The sequence below is a fragment of the Monodon monoceros genome, unplaced genomic scaffold (genome assembly GCF_005190385.1).
Source record: "Monodon monoceros isolate NGI ecotype Baffin Bay Population unplaced genomic scaffold, NGI_Narwhal_1 Super_Scaffold_3, whole genome shotgun sequence".
NCBI classification, from domain to species: domain Eukaryota; kingdom Metazoa; phylum Chordata; class Mammalia; order Artiodactyla; family Monodontidae; genus Monodon; species Monodon monoceros.
The window spans coordinates 36,720,918-36,745,689 of record NW_021703780.1 but is presented as its reverse complement, the minus strand read 5'-3'; the positions used below and the strand labels follow the sequence as shown (position 1 = coordinate 36,745,689).

Sequence of the window (24,772 nt, the reverse complement as noted above, 5' to 3'; positions counted from 1 at the left end):
GCCAGGCAGTAAGAGACACACAAACTAATTAAGAGGCAGAGTTTGGCCAGATGCCTGGGCCAGCCTCCCCAGGGAATTAAGCCCAAGCCAGCTAGTTGTGTAGAGCCAGGAGGATGTCACCTCCCAGATACCCCCAGGACACCCCTCCCTCTTGCCAGGCTCAGGGAGACAGGCCAGGCATCCCCAGAAGGAAGCATTTAGCAGCTGCACTTGAGGCTGGCAGCTGAGGGACAATGCCTCTGCCCCCACCCCCTCAACAGAATAGGTCAAACCCTCTCCCGATCTAAAGGTGAATAATTAGGTCCTCAACCCTAGAGAAAGAAGGAAAGAGAATCTTCCTCACTCCAGCTACACATCATTTAAAAAGTGACCTATACAGACCACCCTGCAGTTAGAAGAAGGTAAAGTAAGGGCCACCGAGCCCCAAAGACTTTTTGTGCTGTGGGTCAGGGCATTGCTGGCTGCCAGAACTCAGAGGGGAAGTCCCTGAGAGGAATGAGCCCTCGTCATCCTGAACGGATGATGCCCACTCCCGGGATCTTTCTCCGGGAAAACCCACGAGGGAGAAGGAAGAAGGGGTAACCAGAGTTCCCTTGGCGCCTGAGAGTGTGGGTGCGGACGCGGGAGCAAAGCTGCGTGGCAGGAGGCAGAGTTTCGACACGTAGCCTGATGGGTGCGTGCAGTGTTTGCTTTTCTGGGGACTGTGGCTGAATGTGTGCGCGCAGGCAGAAGGAAGGTGGGGCTGGGGTTTTGTAGCTGGGAACCGGGGACAGGAAGAACTAACTGGCTCAGGAGAGGTCCGAAAAGGGATTCTGGGGTCTGGGGAGCCGGATCTGGGGGATGCCTGCATCCGCTTGGGCTGTCAAGAAGCGAAGCAGCGAAGCCCAGCGAGAGCCGGGAAGGCGAGCCAGCCGCCGGGCCGCGGTACTGACAGCCAGCTCGCTCGCCAGCCGGGCGCAACTCCGCATCGTGCATCGCTCGGCTTCCACTCCGGAGGCCGAGCCAGGGTGGGATGAGGTTTCGGTGCAAGTTGTTTTCCCAGCCCCCGGTGTGCGGTCTGTCAGGGTCTCGCGAGCCAACTGGGTGCTCTCAAGGGTTCCGATTCACTCCCGCCCCTGGCAGGGTTTGGGAAAGTGGGTACTACCTCCCCCTGGCATCCCTGGCTTCACGCCAGACCCTACAACCTGTCTCCGTGCTCTGAAGCAGCTAGCTCGATCTCCTCGCTCTCTGGAAAAGGGCGGGGACCCGGGCATCCACTCCAGAGTCCGAGCCGGGGTACCCACCAAACCCGGGCAGCGCGCACTTTGCGCCTTTTGCAAAGTTTCCGCGCGGTGCTAAGCCGGCATGGAGCGGGACGCGGGCTCTTACCGTAGACTCCTTGTCCCTGGCAGTGTAAGGGGATCAGCGCCAGAAGTAGAAGGCAGGTCACCTCCATCTTCACGGCCCGTGCTTCATCCCCGCGAGGCGGCACAGCCCGAGAGGCGGTGGGGGGCGCCTCCGCCGGGGCCCTGCGATGCCTCTTGCGTCTTCCCCTTCCCCGAGAGGCGACGGAGGGGGCGGCGGCGGCGGCGACGGAAATCAGGAGGCTGAGGAGTCGGCGGTGGCGGCGGCAGCGACCTGGGTTTCTCCTCCGGCGGGGCCGCTGCCCGCGTGGGAACGCAGAGGGCGCTGGCCCGGCCCCGGGTGCCTCGGCGCGCCCGGCGCAGCAGCCAGCGCCCCGGCCCGAGAAGTCCGGCCGCCGAGCCTCTCCGGGTTCCCAGGGATGTCCGCTCGGGGTTCTGGGCGCCAGGGACCCCTTTGCGGAGGCGGAGGCGCTTCGATCCAACAGGCCACCGACGACTGACAAACTTGTCGTTTCCCCGCCCAGGGGACGCCCCTCCGCGGAGCTGGGGCGGGGAGGCCGGGGCTCCGCTGGGGTTAATCCGCTGTCTCCAGTTCTGCGGCTGGTGCTGGGGGCTCAATGGCCCGACCCAAGGGAGCCGGGCTGGGCGTCCTCTCGGAGGCGAAAAGCCCCGGCTCTGGCCCTCCTGAGCAGGGGAGAAGCGCGGGCTAGGCTCCGCGGAGGGGCGAGACTCACGGGTCCACGGGTCCGCGAAGTTAGCCGAGCCACCGAGGAACCCCGGGGAGGAATCGCGCCCCAGCGCCCCGCGGGAATCAGGAGAGCAATTCCATCCAAGAGAGACCCCAGAACGCGGGGAAAGAAGGAAAGTTTGAGTCGTTTGAAAAATATTCGCGCTCTCGCCAAGGCCTGGGCTGCGGCGCGGGAGTCGCTCGCCGCCTCTGCTCGCCTCGCTCCGCTCCCGCCGTCTGGCCGTGGCGGTGGCGCTCCCGGGCTCGGCGCTCTCGGGAGAGCCGGGATGCGCCGCGACCCAAGTTGGTCGTCTCCGTCCCCGCCCCCGCCCGGCGGCCTCCGCCGGCGGGGGCCCAGAGCAGGCGGGGCCGGGCCGGGCTGCCGGGCGCGGCTGCAGCTGGGCTCCGGGCCGCGAGAGCGCTCCGCTCGCTCGGCAACTTGGGCTTCGCTGTGCTGCTTTTTCCCCGCTCCGAGCTTTTCATGCCGCGCTCCCCCCGCCTCCCCCTCTCCTCCCTCCTCCTCGCGTCTCCTCGTTCGGTCTCTCGCTCTCCCACCCTTTGTCGCTCGCTCTCCTGTTTGATTCCCCTCCAGTTAAAAAAAAAGGAGCCAATTAAAGGCAGCGCAGCTCGCCGGGTCCAGCCTCTGTCCAATTTCCTCGCCTCCCCCAGGACCAATTAGAGAAAACAAAACAGGGCTGGGGGAAGCAGACTGCCTTTCTCTCTCTCTCTCCCTCTCTCCCTCTCCCTCTCTCTCTCTCTCTCCCCCCTCCCCCTCCCTCTCTCTCCCCTCCCCTCCCCCTCTCTGCACCCCCCCCTTCTCTCCCTCTCTTCGCCCCCCCATCCCCCCAGCAGGAAAATGTCAGAAAGCAGAAATGGATCCATCTATCCCGAGGACAGAGGCGAAGAGACGTGGGTTTCGGCGCGGGCTCTGCAGCGCGCTCGCACACTCGCTCTTCGCCCGCCCTTGCACACCCAGACCGGCTGCCCGAGCCGGGTGCACCGATCCCAGTACTCTCGCTGGGCAAGCACGGCCGTTCGCCCCGGGGACTCTAGCCTGGCCTGCGGGGCACTGCCCACTTTGTAAATGTTTTGTACTTCTGGGGGGGCGGGACTGAAGCGGGGATCGAAGGGAAAGGCCGGGGGCCGGGGCGCCCGCGGCTCTTGGGGTCCTGCAGGCTCGCAAGCCGGTCGCCTGCTGTGGGTCTGCAGGGTTGTCTGCGCGGCCCTGGAGTCCCTCCGCCCCTGGCCGAGCCCCGCCCCTTTCTAGGCAGCCCCGGCCTCTCCCGGCGTCCGGCTTGGGGGCCACCGCCGGAGCAGCTGGCTGAGCCCGGGGCGAAAAGGGTGCGATCAGAGCTCCTGCCCTTGCCTCGGCCCGCAGGTTGCCAACAGGTTTGTCCGCAGGACCCCGCAGCCAGAGCTTCCCCAGGCCACCTTCCATTATCCCCAGCTCGCCCCTCTCTCCGTCCTGCCTCCCCTCAAGACCTCAGGCGCCCCAGGGGCGCCCTCTCTTTCAGCAGCCAAGCCAGGGGCCAGCTCCACCTGCGGGGTCCCGCACTCCCGGACTCCGCTACCTCAAACCGGCCCTCCGAGAGCAGGGATGGGGAGAGTGCTCCTCCCAAACGCCGGTAGGGAGAGGTAAAGGCTAGGAAGCAAGGCGGGCGGCCTCCCCCGCACCTCCGATCGTTTTCCTCTACCCAGGTCTTGCTAATCTCACCTGATCCACCTGTCGCCGTTATTTATCTCGGCGTGTGCGCAAGGATTGTATTAGGGCTGCCCGTGGGAGCGCGGAAAACCGCAGCAACTAACAAGCGGGGAGATTACAAACCCTCCTCCCCCACCCCCCGGAACTGCGTAATACCTTGGTTGTGATGGTAGTCCACGACTCCAAGCATTTGTCAAAACTCAAAGACTGTATACCAAAAAAGACTTTATTTTTCAGTACGCAAATTAAAACAAAATTAAAAAAAAAAAAAGCCACCCCTTTCCCAGGCGCATGTCCTGCTGGTTCCCTCCTCTCCTGACCCTCCAGAGGCTAACCCTCACAGGAGCACGTGCCCCCAGCTTCGGAGGTGGGGTGGCAGGAATGTGAGGTGTCTAGAGAAATTCCAGGCAGCATGGGGGGGTCGTGCCATCAGGTAACATCTCAGCTTCCTTCTGTCCATCTCAGAAAGTCCGAGACCATCGGAAGAATCTTTTTTTAAAATTTATCTTATTGGAGTATAGGTGATTTACAATGTTGTGCTAATTTCTGCTGTACAGCAAACTGATTCAGTTATACATATAACATCTTACGGAAAAACCTGAATGAACTTTTTGGCCAACCCAATACATACATTCTTTTTCATATTCTTTTATCGGAAGAATCTTATTCTTCAGCCCACCCTCCACTTGATCTCTCCTCTTTCAACCCCTCCTTTTTTTCCTCTCCTTCCTTACCTGTGGGTCCAAGGCTGAATAAGGTGAACCAGATCCAACTTAGTTTGGGGCACCCAGCAGATGCCAACTGAAGACTTGTTAAATGAATGAGTGATTCCCATCATAGGCCAGATACCACAGACCTAGGATACCCTCAATGCCACCATCTTTTCTACGCAAATTAAAACAAAATTTAAAAAATTTCACTCCCCACTACCGCCCCCCCAAACCAAAGAGAAAAGTCCATTTTCTGCCTCACAGAGATACAGAGCTATCAGGCTCTGTATCTTCCCACCAACCTCCCCCACCCAGTCTGAAAAGGAAGTGGCACCAACTGAGGGTGTGATGGTGAGTAGCTTCTTTTATTGTCATCTTTCTCCCATTTTTCAAAAATCGTCACCTCCTCCAGGAAGCTCTCAGGGAGTGATCACAGTGATTCCCACCCTCCTTGGCTTTGCCCATTTTGAGTTGAATGAGCACTTGTCCATGTCATTGGAAACTGCCTTCCTATTTTTCAATTAGCTAGTCCAACCCCAAATAGTTAATTGATCCTCTTTGGCTTTGGGGTGCATTACTGGTGAACAAGGAACCCCACTGACTCAGCTGACAGTCACTTGAATATACCATCTCTGAATACCTACACTGGCCTAGAGAGAGAAGAGTTGCGATGGGGGAGGGATAAAAGGGAGGGGGAGCAGAGAATCAAATTCTAGCCAGGCTGGGATTGAACATTTGCTGTAGCTAATCCACTTGTGAATACTCTGCAGCTAATTGTATGCAGTGTAAATACCCTGACAGCCTGCTTGCGCGTGCCTGTAAATTCAGTCATCTCCTCCACTAGGTGTGCCTTGCCTGTTGCCTCTGACAGAGCCCTGAGTCTGACAATGGGAGGCAGCCTGGAGAAGGAAAAGAGCACTAGGCTTGGGAGCCATCTGTCCTGAGCTCCAGTCTTAACCTCTCTAGGCCTCAGGTTCCCCAGGTGTAAAGTGAGTAGGGTCCCTATTTCGGAGAGTGGTTGAGGGAAGCGAGTGGTAATAGTAATAGCTGACACCACATGCCAGGCACTGTCCTAAGCCCTTCACGTGTATTAACTATTTAATCCTCATAACAACTATGTGAGATAGGACTGTTATTCTCATAGAATAACATAGAAAGAGTCAGTGATTCACGCAGCTGCTAAGTGGCTGAAGTGGGCTCTGCGGCCTTGCTCTTTCCCACTGTTCGGTAGAGAAGAGACGTAAGGGCCTGGGTATTTAGTAAATATTTTCACAAGAAGTGTTCCTATTCTCTTCTCGAATAGAGAACAGTCCTCTGGGCCCCAAATTGGGCTCTTGTGGGGTGGGGGATGAGAGCTAGATCACTGGACCTGAGGCATCCATGAAGCGGACCACTGGGCACAGGCTGTCTGGAGGCTTGATGGTCAGCACCCAACTGCCAACTCTTGGGTTCCACCCATGATATTCTAAGAAAAACCCCATTATTTTGCCCTAGAGAAAGCCCAGCCTGCCACCTCCAGGAAGACTAAGTAACCAGCTGCTGAGTGGGGGGGGGGGGGGTACGCGAGAGGCCAGCGAACCAGGAGCCCCAGATCTCAGCCAAGCAGTGCAGCTTCGGGCTTCTGTTGTGAGAGTGCCTTACTAGAAAGCTCTCCCATCTCCTCCCGCCTCTCGCTCACTCGCTTGTCTCCAGCAAGGCAGAGCCTGGGAGAGGGAAAAGGGAGAGAGAGAGAGTCTTTGCGGGAATAGCGTCATCACCTTGCAAGGGAAATTGTCTCTGAAAATCGTGCAGTGAGAGGTATTGATTCAATCTAGGGGCAAGCCACTTTCTGGTCAGGTAGGGGAGGGCTGGCTGGGAGGAGTGAGGAACGGGGAGAGTTATGACCCCACTGAAAGACCAGTTTATTAATTCCAGCTCTAACAAATAGCCAATTTAACGGTTCCAGCTGCTAATTAGTAAGCAGTTAACTCCTGTTATAAATCGTGCTGCTCGAGACTAGTAATATTGGAATCCTGCAATGACATCCTCAGAAAGGAAGGGCCATAGAGACTTCTGTTGTTCAAAGGGTCTGTAGCCCCCTCCACTGCCCCCTCACCCCACACCCCCAGCAGGTTCTCTGCTCATGGAATGCAGGATTCAGAGCAGGGACCCTGACCATATGTTCACCATTTAAGAAATATTTAATAGGCTCCTGCTATGTGCCAGGCACTACCCTAGGCACTGCAAATTCAACGTGAACAAAACAGACAAGAACCCCTCCTCTCATGGAGGTGACATTCTAGTGAAGAGACAGACAATATACTCTATAAATAGTATTTAGATAGTAAGGAAAATACCAAAAGCTAGGAAGAGGAGCAGGAAATGTGAGGCCTGAAATGTTAGAGAAGGTGTCCAGAGAAGACCCCATTGACACTTGAGTCATGACCTTAAAGAGAAGAGGGATCAAACCGTGCCAATGTCTGGGGGAAGAACATTGCAGGGAGAGGGGGCAGCAAGTGCAAAGGCCCTGCGGTGGTGAGGAGTGTTTGGCTGTAGCTGAGTAGATGAGGGAAGAGTAGTAGGAGCTGAGATCAGAGAAGTTAAGGGGGCAGGTCATTTGGGTTTTGCGTTCATTGCAGGATGCTGGACTTTACTCTGAGTAAGATGGGAGTTATGACAGCGTTATGAAGAAAAGAGGGACAGTATCTGACTTTAATTTAGCAGGCTTGTTCTGGCTCTGTGTGAGGAATTGATTGAAGGGGGTGCCACAGCATCCCTAGCACCTGACACGGTGCCTGGCACTTAGTGGGTGCTCAATAAATACTTGTCATAAAATGACAAATGAAAATTCATGGGGCTAGATTGTGAGAATGGGAACCATGATCACTTTTGAAAGTCCAATTTATTTGGATTCTCTTGTAAATTATTTTACAACCCTACAAGAATGCCTGCACATTTGAATTTTTCAAGGAATTCCACATCCACCATCCTACTTGATCCTTAAAATATGAGGTAAGTGAAGTACATGTGGCCCTCACCATTTTACAGATGTGAAAACTGAGGCAAAGCGACATTCACTGACTGGCTTAACAGTGTGTTACTAAACTACCAGTCCTAGAATGGTGGGGTTGGGGGATGCAAAAGAGACAGGAGTCTCTCCCCCGCATTTCTGGCCACTGTCATGATTGCACCCTGCCTCACTGTGAGATCTTCCCTCTCTGGCTTCCAGATTCTCATTTCCACAATAAGCAGATGTGCCTCAACTCCAAAGCCTTATGAGCTGTGTCAGAGACCTGGATGCTACCATTTCTCAAGTGAGGGTCACATGGTCTGTCTCAAGCTCCCTTTGTCCACACTAATGTTAGAACAGGGGAAGTGTTAACTTTTTTGAGCTGACAGTTCAGTGGACCAGAAGTAATTTGGTTTTAGCACCAGCTTGGAAACACATGGTCTTCCCACTCTGAGGAGGCGTAAGGAGCACTGATTTACCCAGCTCTACTTCCCCACTGGGTGGGTCTAGGAAGGGGGTGAATAGGCTGGAAAAGTCAGGTTCTCTTGACTATTTATTCATTAATTCAATAAATATTTATTAATCCAGGCATTGTGCCTGCATCATACTGAGCATCCTGGTGGAGACATCCAACAAGTAAAGTCCCTCAGGAAGCCCCAGTCCCCAGAGACACAGCCCTGCCCTCAGGTAGCCCCAGGCTGAGGGGAGACACATCCGTGCCCTCAGGGAGGCCTGGTCTGAAGGAGGAGACACAGCTCTACCCTCAGGCCCCCCACCTGGAGTGGGGAGACTGCTACTAAAGGTTCATAGATCCTGGCATAAAAAAGGAGCCAGGATATAGACACAGGAACAGATACACTGATAACAGCAATAAACTATCCACTACACGGGTAAATGCTAATGGCATAAGGAACAAGGACAGCACGAAGTGTGGTTACTCTGACTCTTGGCTCTACTGCAAGATTGTTTCATACCCCTAAGCCTGGTTGCCTGCAGCCTTCCAAGTCTCAACCAAGCCCAAGGGAAGCAGCCTGGTGTTTTATTTGGGTGTTTCTCCCAATGCAAATGTCTCTCTGGGCTCCTGGGAACCCGGCCTGCTTGAAGGCGAAACTGTGAAGCTGGCATGCAGCATCAACACCCACTGGGAGGAGAACCCACTCTCTCTGGGGGCCAGGCGCCACCCCAGCCAGAAGCCTCACCCCTGCCTCACTCCATTAACCTCCCTAGGAAGACACACCTGGCTAAGGGGGCTGCAGAGCATCTGGAGACCAGCTCCCCCCTGAAGGCCCCGCCTGTTACTCTGGTCTCATGGATGTCACCTCCCACCCCAGGCTTAGAGTGGCATCTGTGCGGTGTGCTCGGTTTCCACATGTGCTGTGAGCTCAAGGACAGGGTGGGCGTCCTGCTCCTGTTTGGATCACTCGTAGACAGCACCCTGTGCAGGACTGAGCATATAGCAGCCACTCAATGTCTGCTCATTAAAATGAACTGAGTCGGGTTACCCTGACTGAAACAGAAGTAGGCTCTGGGCAAGACCTGAACTATCAGGATAAGGGAGGCCCAAATTGTCCAGACAATGTGTAGATTAGGGACAAATAGACATAGTGAATGTATAAGAAGACATGTTTGAGTTATGTGCAGGCTGAGGGGAAGCAAATTCTTAGGGAAGGGAAGTAGGCAAGTGAAGGGACAGAACGTTCTGGGAAAATCATTGTGTACACAAGTGGCAGGGGATGTGACCCTCCACTGCTGCCTCATTCTAGGATGCTTTCTAGGAGGGGAGGTGTGGGTCAGGTGAGTTTCCTGAAGTGGGGGGTGCGTTCTGCCAGGCTGAGGGTGGCTCTGTCCTCTGGCATCTGCCCCCAGGGCACCAGTGAAAGGCATCAGATTTCGCTGAGCTGGTCTTTCTCACCTTCTCCAGGGCAGCTCTTCGTAAGCAGGATCAAATGTCCTCAGGCTTGAAAAAACAGGCTGGGATATGAGGGGAAAGGAGGAAAGGGAGGAGGGGAGTGAAGCTGAAGTTACGGGAGGGGAGGGGGCCAGGGCTGGGCCCAGGGCCAGGGCCCGTGATTCTCCCAGGTACCTTTCCGTTTAAGTTCTCCAGCAAATTCCTTTTCCTTTAACCATCACCTCTTTTTGAGCCCTTCAAAGTGGTGGTGGAGGTGAGGCTAGCGAGAAATCTGGAGCAGAATGATCGCAGGCACACACACCGACAGGACCGCTGCGTGGCATAAACTCCAGGGGGCGCCATTCACATAGAATATGACAGGAACGGCGCCCATCTCCCACCCCCAGTGGGTGCGACATGGAGGCCCAGCTGCAGCTCCCTCCGCTCTGTCCCGACCCCAGGACAAGCTGATGTCATCCTACTCTGTACCTCATACCCACCCCGACCCCCTGCACCACGCTCCTTCTCTTCCCAATCCACCGCAGCCCCCAGCCCCTCTGGCCCCCAGCACGATGCGCTAGGGGATGGGAGGGGTCCCGGGCCGTGTCCCACAAGCTCCTTGTTCCAAACACACTACAAGCCCTGGGGACTCGCTGCCTTTTTGATTAACTCGCCTCATTATCTGGCCCTCCCGGCTCTCCTTGGGGAACCGCCACTTCCCGGGGGCCTTCGGGAGCCACATCTGGCCCTGAGTAAGCGTGGAAGGGGGACCCCGAGGGACCTTCCCACTCAGCCCTTTGAAAGCAGTCTAGCCCCACCTCTTACCGTTTCCACCCCCTAACCCAGGGCTTATCTGAAAGAGTAAGTAGACAATCGCATAAGCATAAAATGCTCAGCCTAAAGGCCACTTGCCCTCACAACCACCCAGTAGGTAGTTAGTTTTATCATCGTTTTAGAGATGAGGAATTAAGGAACAGAGAGGTTCAGTTACTCCCCCAAAGTCACACAGCTAGTAAGTGGCGACGCTGGTTTTCCAATCAGAGAATCTGGCTCCAGAAACTAGAGTCTATACTCTTCTCCACTACTTGGTGCTGCCTCTCACATAGAAGAGGGGCCAAAAGCTGACATAATACAGCTGTGCTGGCCAAATACACAGCCTCTGGCTACTAGTATTTACATAAGTTTAAATCAAGTCAAATTTAAAATTCAGTTTCTCAGTCACACTAGCCGCGTTTCAAGCGCTCAACTCAACAGTCACAAAGAGCCAGTGACTACCGTTCTGGACCATGCAGATAGAGAACACTTCTATCATCATAGGAGTTCTGTAGACGGCGGTGCTCAGGAGTCTTTAATCTCACCCCAGCTCTACTGCTTACTAGCTGAGTAACTGTGGGCAAGTTACTTAAACTCTTTGTGTCTCAGTTTCCTCATCCAAAAAAATGGTGATAAGGATAGTGCCAACAGGGGCTTCCCTGGTGGCACAGCGGTTAAGAATCCGCCTGCCAATGCAGGGGACACGGGTTCGAGCCCTGGTCGGCGAAGATCCCACATGCTGCAGAGCAACTAAGCCCGTGCACCACAATTACTGAGCCTGCGCTCCAGAGCCTGCGAGCCACAACTCCTGAAGCCCGGGCGCCTAGAGCCCGCAATGAGAAGCCCGCGTACCGCAACGAAGAGTAGCCCCCGCTCATGGCAACTAGAGAAAGCCCGCGCACAGCAACAAAGACCCAATGCAGTCAAAAATACATAAATAAAATAAATAATAATAAAATTTTTAAAAAAAGATTAATAGTGCCAACTTCATAGGACTGTTAGGGGGATTAAATGAGGAAATGCATATGAAGTGCTCCATACTGTGCCTAACACATAGTAAGCCTTCTAAAAATTATTATTTTTTAAATTATTTATTTGGTTGCACTGGGGGTTAGTCGTGGCAGGCAGGCTCCTTAGTTGCAGCTCACAGGCTCCTTAGTTGTGGCATGCAAACTCTTAGTTACGGCATGCATGTGGGATCTAGTTCCCTGACCAGGGATCGAGCCCGGGCCCCCTGCATTGGGAGCACGTAGTCTTATCCACTGTGCCACCAGGGAAGTCCCTAAAAATTATTTTTATTATTAGGAATTCTAGTCCAGTCCTTCCTTTAACTCAGTAGGTAGTTAAGAAGCAGAGAAATCAAGGAATTGTTTCAAAGCCACACAGCAAATTAAATGCCAAAAGCTAGGGCTCCTGGTTCTTTTTATCACGGCCTAATGATACCACTACAGTTGATAAAGAACTTTCACATTTGACCCTCTCCAAAGTGCCAGGAGGCAATTAAATGAGGTTTCATCAACCCCATTTTACAGATTAAGAAACTGAGGCACAGAGAGGGTGAAGTAAATTCTTCAGGTTCATGATGCTGTTTAGTAGCAGGGTGGGGAATTATTACTCTTCAGTGTTCTGCCCCCAGCTCTATTCTCCACTGTCTGTGCAACTTAACATGTGACTATGTGTGTTTGTGCTTTTTATTTGTTTACCATGCAGAGCACAGGGACCTTTGTCCCCTATAGATAGAATATAAATCATATAAATAATATTAATATGGTCTCAATTATGTAAAAGCTGTATATAGAATAAAGGTGAGGACAGATAGTTCCATTTTAGTGATTATTGTGGGTGATGGAATTATGGGTGATTTGCATTTCTGTCCTCATATGCTTCTATTTCCCCCATTTTATTTTTGCAAGCAGTATGTATTATTTTTTAATGTAAATTTATTTATTTCTTTTTTGGCTGCGTTGGGGCTTTGTTGCTGCGTGTGGGCTTTCTCTAGATGCGGCGAGCGGGGGCTACTCTTGGTTGCAGCGCGCGGGCTTCTCACTGTGGTGGCTTCCCTTGTTGCGCAGCACAGGCTCTAGGAACACGGGCTTCAGCAGTTGTGGCTCACAGGCTCTAGAGCGCAGGCTCAGTAGTTGTGGCTCACGGGCTTAGTTGTTCTGCAGCATGTGGGATCTTCCCGGACCAGGGCTCGAACCCGTGTCCCCTGCATTGGCAGAAGGATTCTTAACCATTGTGCCACCAGGGAAGTCCTAAGCAGTATGTATTATTTTCATAACCAGAAATAAACAAATGTGATTTTCAAATACATTAAGAAAAATATAAAGTTCTTCCAGTGTTTCCTCTGTGATCTCCTCTGCCCTCCAAGCAGTTAGGAGGTCTGACCCAGGGGTTGGCTTTGCCTGGCCAGATTTCCTAGCAGAAAGGAAGCTGGTGTTGTGCCTCTCAGCTCAGTCCCCTTCATCCACAGGCCCTCAGGTCCCTCTGCACTGGAGTGGGTTTGAATTTACTCAGCAACATCCACATGCAATAAATGTCATACCGTTTTATTTTTTCAAGTCAAATAAATTCTGACCCCAAGTCTCCCCAGTTGCCAGAGTGCTGAGAAATCAGCCTTAGTTATGTTTGGGGGGAGTCTCCAGGGTCATAGAAGAATCTGGAACCCAGGAAAGAGCCCTTGGGCCTTGTGGTTGCCATGGTAATTGACTCCTGTTGCCTTGGCTCCTGAACCCTGGACCAGACCTCAGTTGGCCGGCTGCCCTGGACAGGCTGTGAGAGCTCTCCACAGCAGCCCTCTCAGTGACCACATTGGGCCCTGGAGACCCTCAGGGCCTCAGCACTTGTCATCCAGCCTCCACACATATCCCCATCTGGCACTGCAGGCCAGAGGGACACAAGGCCCCAGACAAAAACCCCCAAATGTCTGTCCCTTCCTGGGCTGGAGAGGCCTTTCTAGTCAGTCACTTTTTCCTCATCGCTTGTCTAGTCCACTCTTCACTCCCCCGCAAGAGACCTCTACTTCCAAACCGAACTGGATGGGGGTGTCCCTGTTGCATTGATAACAAAACCCAAAACTCCTTGAGGCAAGAAAGCCCAGACACTGACCTTGGTTCCTTTCTTGGGATGGAGGAGGGGGAAATGTCACTCATTATTCCAAGCGAAATGGGAAAACACAAAATAACATCTCAGTGTAGATCCTGGCTATACAACTCATGCCTGAACTTCAACTGACGACTTCTTAGACCTCTCCCTGCCAGGTCAGGCAGAGGGGCATTTATGCGCCAGGGGGTGTGGAATGGAGTTCAGGATGTCCCATCTCCCCCTCACTATGACCCTGGCTGGGGGAGGGCATGACTAGGGGGAAACCCAGCAATTGGAGTCAGAGAATAAAGTGCTAGACCCAAAGTAGGTACTCAGTAAATACTTCCGTTGTGGATGAATCTATTCTGGGCACAGTCCTTCACGTCTCTGAGCCTCAACATCTTTATCTGTAAAATGGGCATCCATTCATTCGATAACTATGTCATGATTACCAGACACTGTTCCAGGGACAGAGGTTGTACCAGTGAACATGACAAAGTCCCTCCCTTCCATTTTACTGGATGAGACAAACATAACATTGTTATGTCAGCCCATATCCTATTATACTAACTTCACTGCCCTCGGGCTGACTTCTAATTGCCTTTGCCCAAGGCCTTCTTTGCCTGCCCACATAGTGGCCAGAAGAGCCAGGAGCCCCCAGCTCCCCGGGAGCAGCCCTCAGCAATGACTCACAGAGCTGGTGCATAAACACCCCAGCTCCCTCACCTCTCAGGCAGGATGTCCCCAAGGTATGTGTCCCACACTAGCTCCCAGAGTTCCCCAGCAGGGCTGGGCTCCAGTCCCCCTCCCTCTGCAGTAACTGGATAAATAACTGCACCCTTTATTGGCTGCCTCCCCTCCCCTGTATCACTTCCCCATCCTCCCCTGGGTGTTTGCTGGAGTCACTGAATACTATTGCCCTCAAATCCTTATCTTGGGGTCTGCTTCTGCCAGTCCAAGACATCAGATTATGACTGGTGCTATCAAAACAAAATTCAAGTAGGACAAGAGAGTGGAGACCAAGGGTAGGTGCCACTTTAGACAAGGTAGTCAGGGAAGGCCGCTCTGAGGAGGTAACGTTCAGTTCAATCAAGGACCTGAGTGAATGGAAGGAGGGAGACAAGTGGATACCTGGCAGCAAAGGTGTTCCAGTCAGAGGGAACAGCGGGTACAAAGGCCCTGAGGTGGAAACACCTGGGAACAGAGGGATGTTAATGACACCTGCCCAGTAGCTTGCAGAGAAGGATTCCTTGAGATAGTCTGTGTGGACTGGAAAGCCCTGGACACATATGAGCCATTAGGGCTTTTTAAATTCCCTCTCTCGAGCTGGCAAGCTCTCTTCAGGGAATAGCTCAGCCTCCTGCCCCATCTGGGCTGCCGGGCTCCGCACCTCCCCCTCTGTGCTCACCCAGCCTCTCGGACCCGGAGCAGGGCTTGGTTTTTCCAATAACTCATTAGTGCAGCTTTTGTCACGATTGAAGAAACAAAAGTCCCAGCAAGAAAACCCCGTTCAGAGGCATTACGGGTTATTTATAAGAGAAGGCAAGGCAGCCTCTGCACTGGGGGAAGCCTGGGGGGAGGCAGGAAGGCCCTCTGGATGGGGGACTGGGATACCTTGCATTTGCCTGGTGCTGGCCACCAATGCCCCTGCCCAGCGCAGAACAACCTCTTCTCTCCTCCCACCTGCCCCTGCCAAAGTTGCCATGAGTCACCACTGCCCAAGCCTCTTGATTTCCTCCCACCCACTCGTCCAGCTCCTGGTCTATTCATTTATTTATGTATTCATTTATTCATTCATTCATTCAAACATGTATCGAGGCCTACTATGTGCCAGGCACTAGGTGGTGTTGACATTTCTGGAGCGTAGGCATGAATCAGCAATTGTGTGCTGGAACAAGCTCATACATGCTCACAGCTGACTGTACATATCTCTTCTCAACTGCTCCTTCAGTAGCATCACGTCGGTAGCTTTAGGTCAGCCATGGTGGGAGTATTTATATCCCGGAAATTGGCAAGTGGTACAAATCAGGGCCTTTTCCCCAGAGAGCTGGTTGTTAAACATTTACTAACCCACCACTATACAGGCCTCGGTGTACGGGGCCACACAAAGCTGAACCCCCAGAACTTACAGTCTAAACCAGAGAAGGACATTGACCCAATTTCCAATGTAACCTTTAGCCCACCCAGATTCGTTGGCCTCAGAGCCACACAGGACTCCTACAACGGTTGTCTTTGCAACCTAGGAGTACCAAGAACAGAGAATTTAATTCTATCATGCAAGACATAAGAAGGCGTGATAAAGGAGGTGTATTTGAGCTGAGCCTTTAGGGATGGGTGAGATGTCACCTTGAATGGAAGGTGTTTTGAATGGTGGGAGCAGTCTCAGCAAAGTTTTGGAGGAAGGGCCAGGTACAGTGTGTTCACGCCACTTAAATAAAAATGCTATGGCAGGGTGCTGCTCCCACCTATTACCTTCCCAATCATACAGCAAAAGTGAACTGCTTTCTGGAAGGAAAAATTGATATTGCAAGAGCTGGATTATTAGGGAGAAGCTGCTGGTTGGATACTGAGGGATGAGGATGCCCCTCCTCCTTCCTCCTCTATTCCTTCTTAAATATTTACAGTGTGTGAAAGGGGCAGCCAAGAGGCCACCATCAACCCACCCTCAACACCACCGCCATTGCTACCACAGTGTTCGTCATGGTATATAACCCCCCAGGCTGGCCCCACTGTCACCACTGACCCCATCATTACTTCCCACGTGGCTCACTGGCCCTGTTAAGCAGCGCAGACAGACACGCGTGCACATGCTTGGCTTAAAGATATCAGGATAGACACCCAAACAAACTCAAATGCTCCCGGTACTTCAACTATCTCCATCCCACATAAGAGGAAGCTTCTCAGAGATTTAATACTTGCCACCTCCTTACTCTGGGAGACAGCTGAGCCTCCCCCAGACATATACACACATGCATATGTGCAATGGCAAGTATACATCCAGGATGCAGCACCGTTGATGCCAAACCATTAGGCAGGTGTTGGGGAGGCTACAGTCCACTAGCCTTAACAATCCCTCCTGGACCTGGTAAGCCAGTGGTGGCGATGCCTGACCCACGTCCTCCCAGCTACCCTACCTGCCTCACCCCACTTGTCTGACAAGGAACTGAGCTTCCTACTAGTTCAAGGCAGCCTCCCCATCACTGTCCCTGGTCTGCTGCCAGCCGCATCCCAGGAGGGGAGGCAGAGCATGACTGCACTGCATCTGTAGAACACTCCACAGTCCTCAAAATACAGATTTGTATTCGCTCATTTAATTCTGGGAAGCCTGTGAGGTGGGGATTGGTGACCCTAGCCTGCAGGTGAGGAAACTGAGACTCTGAGTGACTCGTCCAAGGAGAAGGTAGAACGAGAACCAAGGTGCTCTGATTCAGACATTCATTCCACAAGTGTTTGTTAAGTCCTAGAGGCTGTGCTAAACCCTGGAGATTCAATAACAATGACGATAATGGTGAGTAATAATAATAATGACTAAGCTTAATGGAGTACATGTACAACACCATCTCAACCTTCACCACTTTAAGACGTACCACATTTACACCTGCACTGCAGTGGAGGACACGAAGCATCGTTCCTGTGCAGAAGGAATTCACTGTGAGCCCCGGGGTCTCTCAAGGTTGGCCCAGGACCTCAACTCTCCTAGAAAGACTGAAGGAGAAGTTCTTGGGTGGGACACAGGAATATATTGCAAATGTATTGTTCAAAAACATCCAGAGGTGAGCAGTACATTCATTAAAGCACGGGCACCAGAGGGGCCCCAAGGGCACACAATTGGCCAAGGGTCTTTGGGGACGGTTTGTCAGCGTTCCCCGGGCTCTTGGCCCGCACCTTTATCCCTTTCACGCGCCCCCTGTGTGAGCTCATCTACTGCCCCTCCTCTGATCACCACCCACAGCGTGTATGAGGTCAGGGGCGCTCCCTGGAGTCAGACTGCAGCTTCTTTCCTGTGTGACCTTGGACAGGTTACCTCACCTCTTTAAGCCCCCGTTTCCCTGTCTGTAAAACAAAGCTACTAATAGTATTAACAGTAGTTTCTTCCAGATTGCTTTCTTTGTGAGAGGCACTATTCTGAACTCCTCATACGTGTAAATTCACATAACCTTCGAATGTCCCTGTGAGGTTGGCTCTTAACACCAGGCCAAGCGTGTTACATGCACTTAGTAATCGTTAGCTGTTATTAGCTGCACCTTCAGCTCCGGGCTGCTCTGAGGCTGCCCATCTCTCTGCCTAGCACTTACAACCTCATTCTTCCTCCTGCATTTCTCCTCTCAGTGAACGGCTCACCATTTCCACATCACCCAGGCAGACACCTGGGACCAAACCCTGAACTCCTCCTTCTTTAAATCCACATTCAAGTCCTGCAGCTTCTACCTCCTCCCACATCTCTCACATCCATCTCCTCCATCCACTTCCTCTTCCCATCACCACTACTTTTGTGGTGTGACCCTGCTCATTTCTCACCTGGATTATGCAAAGGCCTCCTGATAGCTCCTTGCTTGCAACCTACACACCCTGCAAACCACCCTCTTGCTCTGCCTGAGACTTCCGAATTGCACATCCACTGAAAATCCCACTGTGACTCACCACAGACTCCAGGATCAAGTACAGACTCTTTAGCTTAGCACACGGCGCTCTGCAGGATCCGGACCCTGCCTTCCCACCCTCTGCTCTCCCGACACACTGCAATATGGCCCGTCCGGTCATGCCAATTCATTCCTCTGGCCCTTTGCACATGCGGTTCCCACAGTCTGGAGTGTCCTGCCCATCCTCCTTTGTCTAACCAGTTCCCCACATCCCTCATGACTCAGCTCAGGCAACATCTCTTCCCAAAAGTCTTCCTGGATCTCTATTAAGTTCTCCTCCTCCATGCTCTTAGAGTATAACCTTTAATACAATGAAATTATAATGGCTTTATCTGTGTGTTCTCTCACCAAACACAGATATCACCTGGAGGCAGATGGTTAAAATTAGAACAGTCACCATAGTCAGACGGCCCCAGTTCCACCACTTACTGATTAATTTCAGCTCCACCATTTACTAGCTGTGTGATCTTGGACAAGTGACTTAACTTCACTCAGTCTCAGTTTCCTTGTCTCCAATATGAGGCTAATGATAGTACTTACCACATAAAGTAGTTGTGAGAATTGAGATATAGAAGGAAAAGTGCTTAGCACAGTGTCTGGTGCAATCCAAGTACTCAATAAACGTTAGCTATTAAGTTACATACTGGGTGCAAGGCATCCTGGGAAAGTGAGCTCTGGCTTCTACTTAGGGGAAAGGCAAGCACACAAGATATGAAGTCCCAAACAAAGGAAGAAGGTTTAAAGGCCCTAGGCAGCCAGGAAGAATAACAAATGCCCACTACAATCCACCTCCTGACTGCCTAAGGTCAACATACACCCTTCTTCCATTCTTAAGCTCATCCACCACCACCACTACCACCAAAACCTGCTTCCACCTGACATAATTATTCCTCACTAATGAAAACTTACCCTTTTGCCCAAAGGGATTCAACCCAAATTCATATTGGTAATTACACCAGGATAACTGGCATGACCATTCTCTTTCCAGTTCCATCATGATCCCATGCTGATATCCTATAATCCATTCAACAAATTGCAAATATAACCATCCAGAAAATCCCTATATACAAATAATAGGGAATGGGGATGGGAGAAAGAAGGGAAATTTTTAAAAAGCAGATCAATATATCCATCACAAATGGGGGTGGGTACAATATGGGTAGAAACGATAGTTCTTGTTTCTGCATCTACTCACAAGACCATAGCTGGTATTTGTCATCTCATCCCATGTCCTGTTTGCACTTCACAAGTACCTCAGTTGGTCATGGTTCTTTATGTAATGGGACAGTTGTAATCTTCCATCTGAAGAAGGCTGAGCCTTTGATGGTGTTGCTTGTTTGGGGTCGCTCTGGTCTTCCACTAACTTTTTTTTTTTTAAAGAATTTTTTTGATGTGGACCATTTTTAAAGTCTTTATTGAATTTGTTACAATATCGCTTCTGCTTTATGTTTTGTTTTTTTGGCCCCGAGGCATGTGGGATCTTATCTCCCCGACCAGGGATCAAACCTGCACCCCCTGCATTGGAAGGCGAAGTCTTAACCACTGGACCACCAGGGAAGTCCCCCTTCCATTAACTTTTATCACTTGATGTAGAATTACTAGGAGATGCCCCATATACCTTCCTGCCCCATTGTTTCCCATTGGTTATTAAGGTCAATCACCCCAGTCAACACTATAATCCCCCTTTTAGCACGAGAAGCCAAAAGGTCTTGGTGACAAACCCACTTTTCAGTTCAATGGAACCATTTTGTCCCCTGCTAGAAGTATTCCTATCGTGGATATTCAGACTTCTAAAGTAGCAAAGTCTGGAGAAATGCGGCTGGAAAGCAAAAACCTTACAAATGTGTATTTAGGTAAAAGAGTGAGAGATCTGGGTTGGAGACATGAATTTGGGTTTCATCAGTGCATTGAAACAATGATCAGAGATGGAGTGTCCCAAATAAGCATGAAGCTGAAGACAAGAAAGGAGCTAAAAACAAGTCTCTGGGGAACATTGCCTTGTAAGAGTTCAGCAGGGGAGGCAGAGAACTTGGGAGCCAGTGAGGTTGGGTGTTCTTTCTACTGAAGTCCAGCTCTCTCTTTAATGAACCTCTGTGCAACAGAATCCCATCCAAGGGCAGGCATGTCAAGAGTTCACGCTCCTTGGATAAAGCTCATGTCCCTCAAGCCATGCTGTAGACCTAGTGTTACAATGCAGCAATGTCTTTTCTGCGTTTCTAGAAATTCTCTTTCTCAAATCCCAAGTCTCAAGAAAAGTCAGTCAAGAAAACTGAAAGATGGGAAAAAGTATTATAATTCTCCTGCGAAAATTAAAGCTTCATAATCAACATAGAGATGTTACTGGTTTGAAGGGATCAACTGATGATGTCAAGTTGAAAGCAAAAGCTGAAAACCCCAATACATGGAGTTGAATGTTAAGGTCAATGTCTCTGGGAATTTCGTCAGGAGCTCATAGGTGGGAATTTTACCATCTAATCTGTCAATCTTGCTTGTAGCTGTTGCTATTATATCAGTGTATGTTGGGAGCCCTGTCTGTTCCCAATGGTGAGTCATTCTTACAAATAAAATAAATATTAATAAGTTTATATGCATAGTATATTTTATACAAATCCTCTGAATGATATTCCAAGAAATAAGCTTTGGAAGCAAAATAAGCCCTTAAATTGGCAATTTGGTATTTGTAGTCCTGTTAACTTTGCTGGGATCTGAATGTTACATTCTTCAAGTACTACCCAGTCATGATCACTGGCATCTTCCAGTGCTTGAATATTCTCTGTGGAAGAAATGCAAAGAGAAGGAAATAGGAATGTTGTAGAATTCTCAGATGCAAAATCGGATACTGATCTAAAATCTGAATGAGCAAAGACAATATCAATTTCAGGGGCAAAAAGAAAATCAGGGAAAGCAGACAAAACACTTCCGTTGTTAAACAAAAAATGAGCTTATATGAAGCAATGTGCATCCTGACACTCAGACTGAAGGTGCTTTTGGACATTTGCTTGACAATTCCAACAGTGTCAACACAAAGGATTTTTTTCTATGTCTGGAATATTTGTTGCAAAACAAAGATCAAAATTGTCAGGTCAATTAATGTTTTGTGGGTTTAAAAAACTTTTATTTTAAGAATAAAAATTTTTAAATATTTGTGTCTTTCAATTTTTAATGAGTTTTGTCATTAATTTTGTGTTAATGTTCCTTTCTTTTAATGTTTTCTCTTTCAAATGTCTATATCCGGAAGGCAGCAAATCTATGTTATTGAAATATATAGTCTTGGGGCTTCCCTGGTGGCGCAGTGGTTGAGAATCCGCCTTCCAATGCAGGGGACATGGGTTCGAGCCCTGGTCCAGGAAGATCCCACATGCCGTGGAGCAACTAAGCCTGTGTGCCACAACAACTGAGCCTGCACTCCAGAGCCCGCGAGCCACAACTACTCAGCCCGTGTGCCACAACTACTGAAGCCCACACGCCTAGAACCCATGCTCTGCAACAAAAGAAGCCACCACAATGAGAAGCCTGCACACTGAAATGAAGAGTAGCCCCTGCTCACCGCAACTAGAGAAAGCCCGCACACAGCAACGAAGACCCAAAGCAGCCAAAAATTAATTAATTAATTTAAAAAGCACTTTATTGCTAAAAAATGCTGACCATCTTCTGAGCCTTCATTGAGTCATAGTAGTAACATCAAAGATCACTGATCACAGATCCCCATAACAAGTATAATGACGAAAAAGCTTCTTGAAATATTGCAAGAATTACCAAAATGTGACAAAGAGAAATGAGGCAAACAAAGGCTGTTGGAGAAACATCGCTGATAGACTTGCTCCACGCAGGGTTGCAACAAACCTTCCTTCAATTTGTAAAAAATGCAATATCTTTTTTATCCATTCATCTGTCAATGGACACTTAGGTTGCTTCCATGTCCTGGCTATTGTAAATAGAGCTGCAATGAACATTGTGATGTATGTCTCTTTTTTTTTTTTTTTTTGCGGTACGCAGGCCTCTCACTGTTGTGGCCTCTCCCGTTGCGGAGCACAGGCTCCGGACGCGCAGGCTCAGCGGCCATGGCTCACGGGCCCAGCCACTCTGTGGCATGTGGGATCTTCCTGGACCGGGGCACGAACCCGTGTCCCCTGCATCGGCAGGCAGACTCTCAACCATTGCGCCACCAGGGAAGCCCGCATGTCTCTTTTTGAATTATGGTTTTCTCTGGGTATATGCCCAGTAGTGGGATTGCTGGGTCATATGGTAGTTCTAGGGCACATATATGCAATGGAATATTACTCAGCCATAAAAAGAAATGAAACTGAGTTACTTGCAGTGAGGTGGATGGACCTAGAGTCTGTCATACAGAGTGAAGGAAGTCAGAAAGAGAAAAACAAATACCGTATGCTAACACATATATATGGAATCCAAAAAAAAAAAAAATGGCTCTGACAAACCTAGGGGCAGGACAGGAATAAAGACGCAGACATAGAGAATGGATTTGAGGACACGGGGAGGGGGAAGGTTAAGCTGGGACAAAGTGTGAGAGAGTGGCATGGACATATATACACCACCAAATGTAAAATGGATGGCTAGTGGGAAGCAGCTGCATAGCACAGGGAGATCAGCTCGGTGCTTTGTGACCACCTAGAGGGTGGGAGGGAGACACAAGAGGGAGGGGATATGGGGATATATGTATACATATAGCTGATTCACTTTGTTATACAGCAGTAACTAACCCGACATTGTAAAACAGTTGTACTCCAGTAAAGATGCTTTAAAAAAATAATAAAGTAAGTTAAGGAGAGAAAAAAAACGCAATATCTGTGAAGCACAACAAAGCGAAGAGCAATAAAGTGAGGTGTGCCTGTAATAATGAACCATGTGTTTAACATTTTTTTTTTTTCTTCTTGCAGTACGCGGGCCTCTCACTGTTGTGGCCTCTCCCGTTGCAGAGCACAGGCTCCGGACGCGCAGGCTCAGCGGCCATGGCTCACGGGCCCAGCCGCTCCGCGGCATGTGGGATCTTCCCGGACAGGGGCACGAACCCGTGTTCCCAGCATCGGCAGGCGGACTCTCAACCACTGCGCCACCAGGGAAGCCCTAACATTATTTTTTTAAACAAAAAAACCTCTGAAACTTTTAGAAACTATTACAGAAAAATTATTCACCGTTTATTATTTATGGTCACTCATTTTAAAAAACACACAAATATACTGTTATGCAAAGTACAAAATACAGAATGATTTCAGGAATTTCCAAGAATTCTCAGGATTCCAATTTCTTATTTCCAAATCCACCAAATTAGTAGCTGTTAGGAATTCGGAAACACTGCAGACTAGTAGGATCAACCCTGGTCGGGAACACTGGATATACCCAGCCTCAGCGGTGCTGGAATGGCACGGAGAGGGCAGTCTTGCCCCATACCAGTCCCAGGTAAGCTCCACTGCAGGATGCTAAGCCCACCAGCAGCAGCCCCCTTCAGCCTGCAGTGACCTCATGCCCAGCACTCCAGCGCCCTCACCAAACTTGAAACAATCTGAACCCTGGGTCAGCCTCTCTCTTCCTTGATCCCCAGGAGAAGAGAAGAGTAACATTTACCTTCCTCCTAATTTTGTCCTTTTCAAATGTCAACAGGGAAGGGAGGGGGCTCTGTTCCTCTCTCAGCTCCACACCAGCCTTCCCAGCAGAATCCCTCACTCCACATCTCCTTATCTGTTTATATGGGGTGGGGGAGGGGTGTGAGTGGGGGATGCCCCCTGAGATCCCTGGAAGATCAGGGTGACTCAGGGGCAAATAAGGCCACCCCTGTTGGGGTGTGGAATGCTGGGCACCTCTCCTTTGGGCTTCCTGGAACCCAGGAAATGTGGAAGGGGATGAAAAGCCACACAATGAAGAAAGTGTCTGGCTCTTTGCCTCAGGGTGGACAGCAGTTCTATCCATGGATGCATCCTGAAACCCCAAGACTTAATGGTTTAAAACAATACGTCCTTCATTTGATCACAACTCTGTGGGTCAGAAATTCAGACAGGTAGTTCCCTGATTGTCCAGTGGTTAGGACTCCACGCTTCTGCTGCAGGGGGCACGGGTTCGATCCCTGGTCTGGGAACTAAAATCCCGAAAGCCATTCAGCCAAAACAAACAAAAACCAAACCAAAAAAAAAGATAGAAAGAAGGAATGCAGACAGGTTACAGCCAGGACAGCTCATCTCTGACCCGTTTGATGATGTCTCCTGAGGCTGGAATGTCCATGGCCTCTCCATTCACAGGTTGGAAACCTCAGCGAGGAGGGCACAGAGGCTGCGGGCTGGCTGGAGTGACCCAACTGGGTCATTTATCCAGGTTCCTTGGTTCTCCTCTATGTAGTCCCAGGGCCTCTCTCTGCTCATGCGGCTTTTCCACGTGATGGTCTTTCCTGAAAGGTGGCTGAACTTCTAATGTGGTGGTTCAGGGTTCACAAAAGTTCTAAAGTGGAAGCTGCCAAGCAGTGGAGTGCTGGTAACTGGCTCTACAGGAGAAAAAAGAAAAAGGAAGGAAGGGAGGGAGGGAAGAAGGGGAGGAAGAAAAGAAGGAAGGATCCTGCTTTGTAGTATTTGCCAATTTCCATAGGGTAAATATTTCCATCAAGACTAACTTTAAGCTACCACCTTGAGGTCAATCAGTCCATAAAATTCCTGAAAATTTAACAATCCGCTCTTGCAAGCAGGTATGAGCAAGCTCCAGCATACCAGGGCTGCCAGGCCTCCTTAAGGTTTAGGCCAGGAATTGACCCAAAGCACTTCCACCATATTCTATTGATTAAAGCAGGTCTCAGGCCAGCCCAGCATCAATGTGGGTGGGAGGGGAGTACACAGGCCATGATTCCTGGAGGTGTGTTTCATTGGGAGCTACCAA

General features: G+C 50.5%; 1 protein-coding gene across 2 annotated transcripts in view; it reads right to left on the bottom strand.

Annotated features, from left to right (window-relative positions):
- MDGA1 (MAM domain containing glycosylphosphatidylinositol anchor 1) overlaps positions 1-2,622 on the bottom strand; it is a 56,096-nt gene extending 53,474 nt beyond the window's left edge. Inside the window, exon 1 of one of the 2 annotated variants that reach the window (XM_029241587.1) lies at positions 1,369-2,622. In XM_029241587.1, the coding sequence (XP_029097420.1) occupies positions 1,369-1,435 (67 nt within the window). In that variant the 5' untranslated portion in view covers positions 1,436-2,622. The remainder of the gene's footprint in view (positions 1-1,368) is intronic. The other variant, XM_029241588.1, reaches the window with a different exon arrangement.
- Between the last annotated feature and the right edge of the window lie 22,150 nt (positions 2,623-24,772).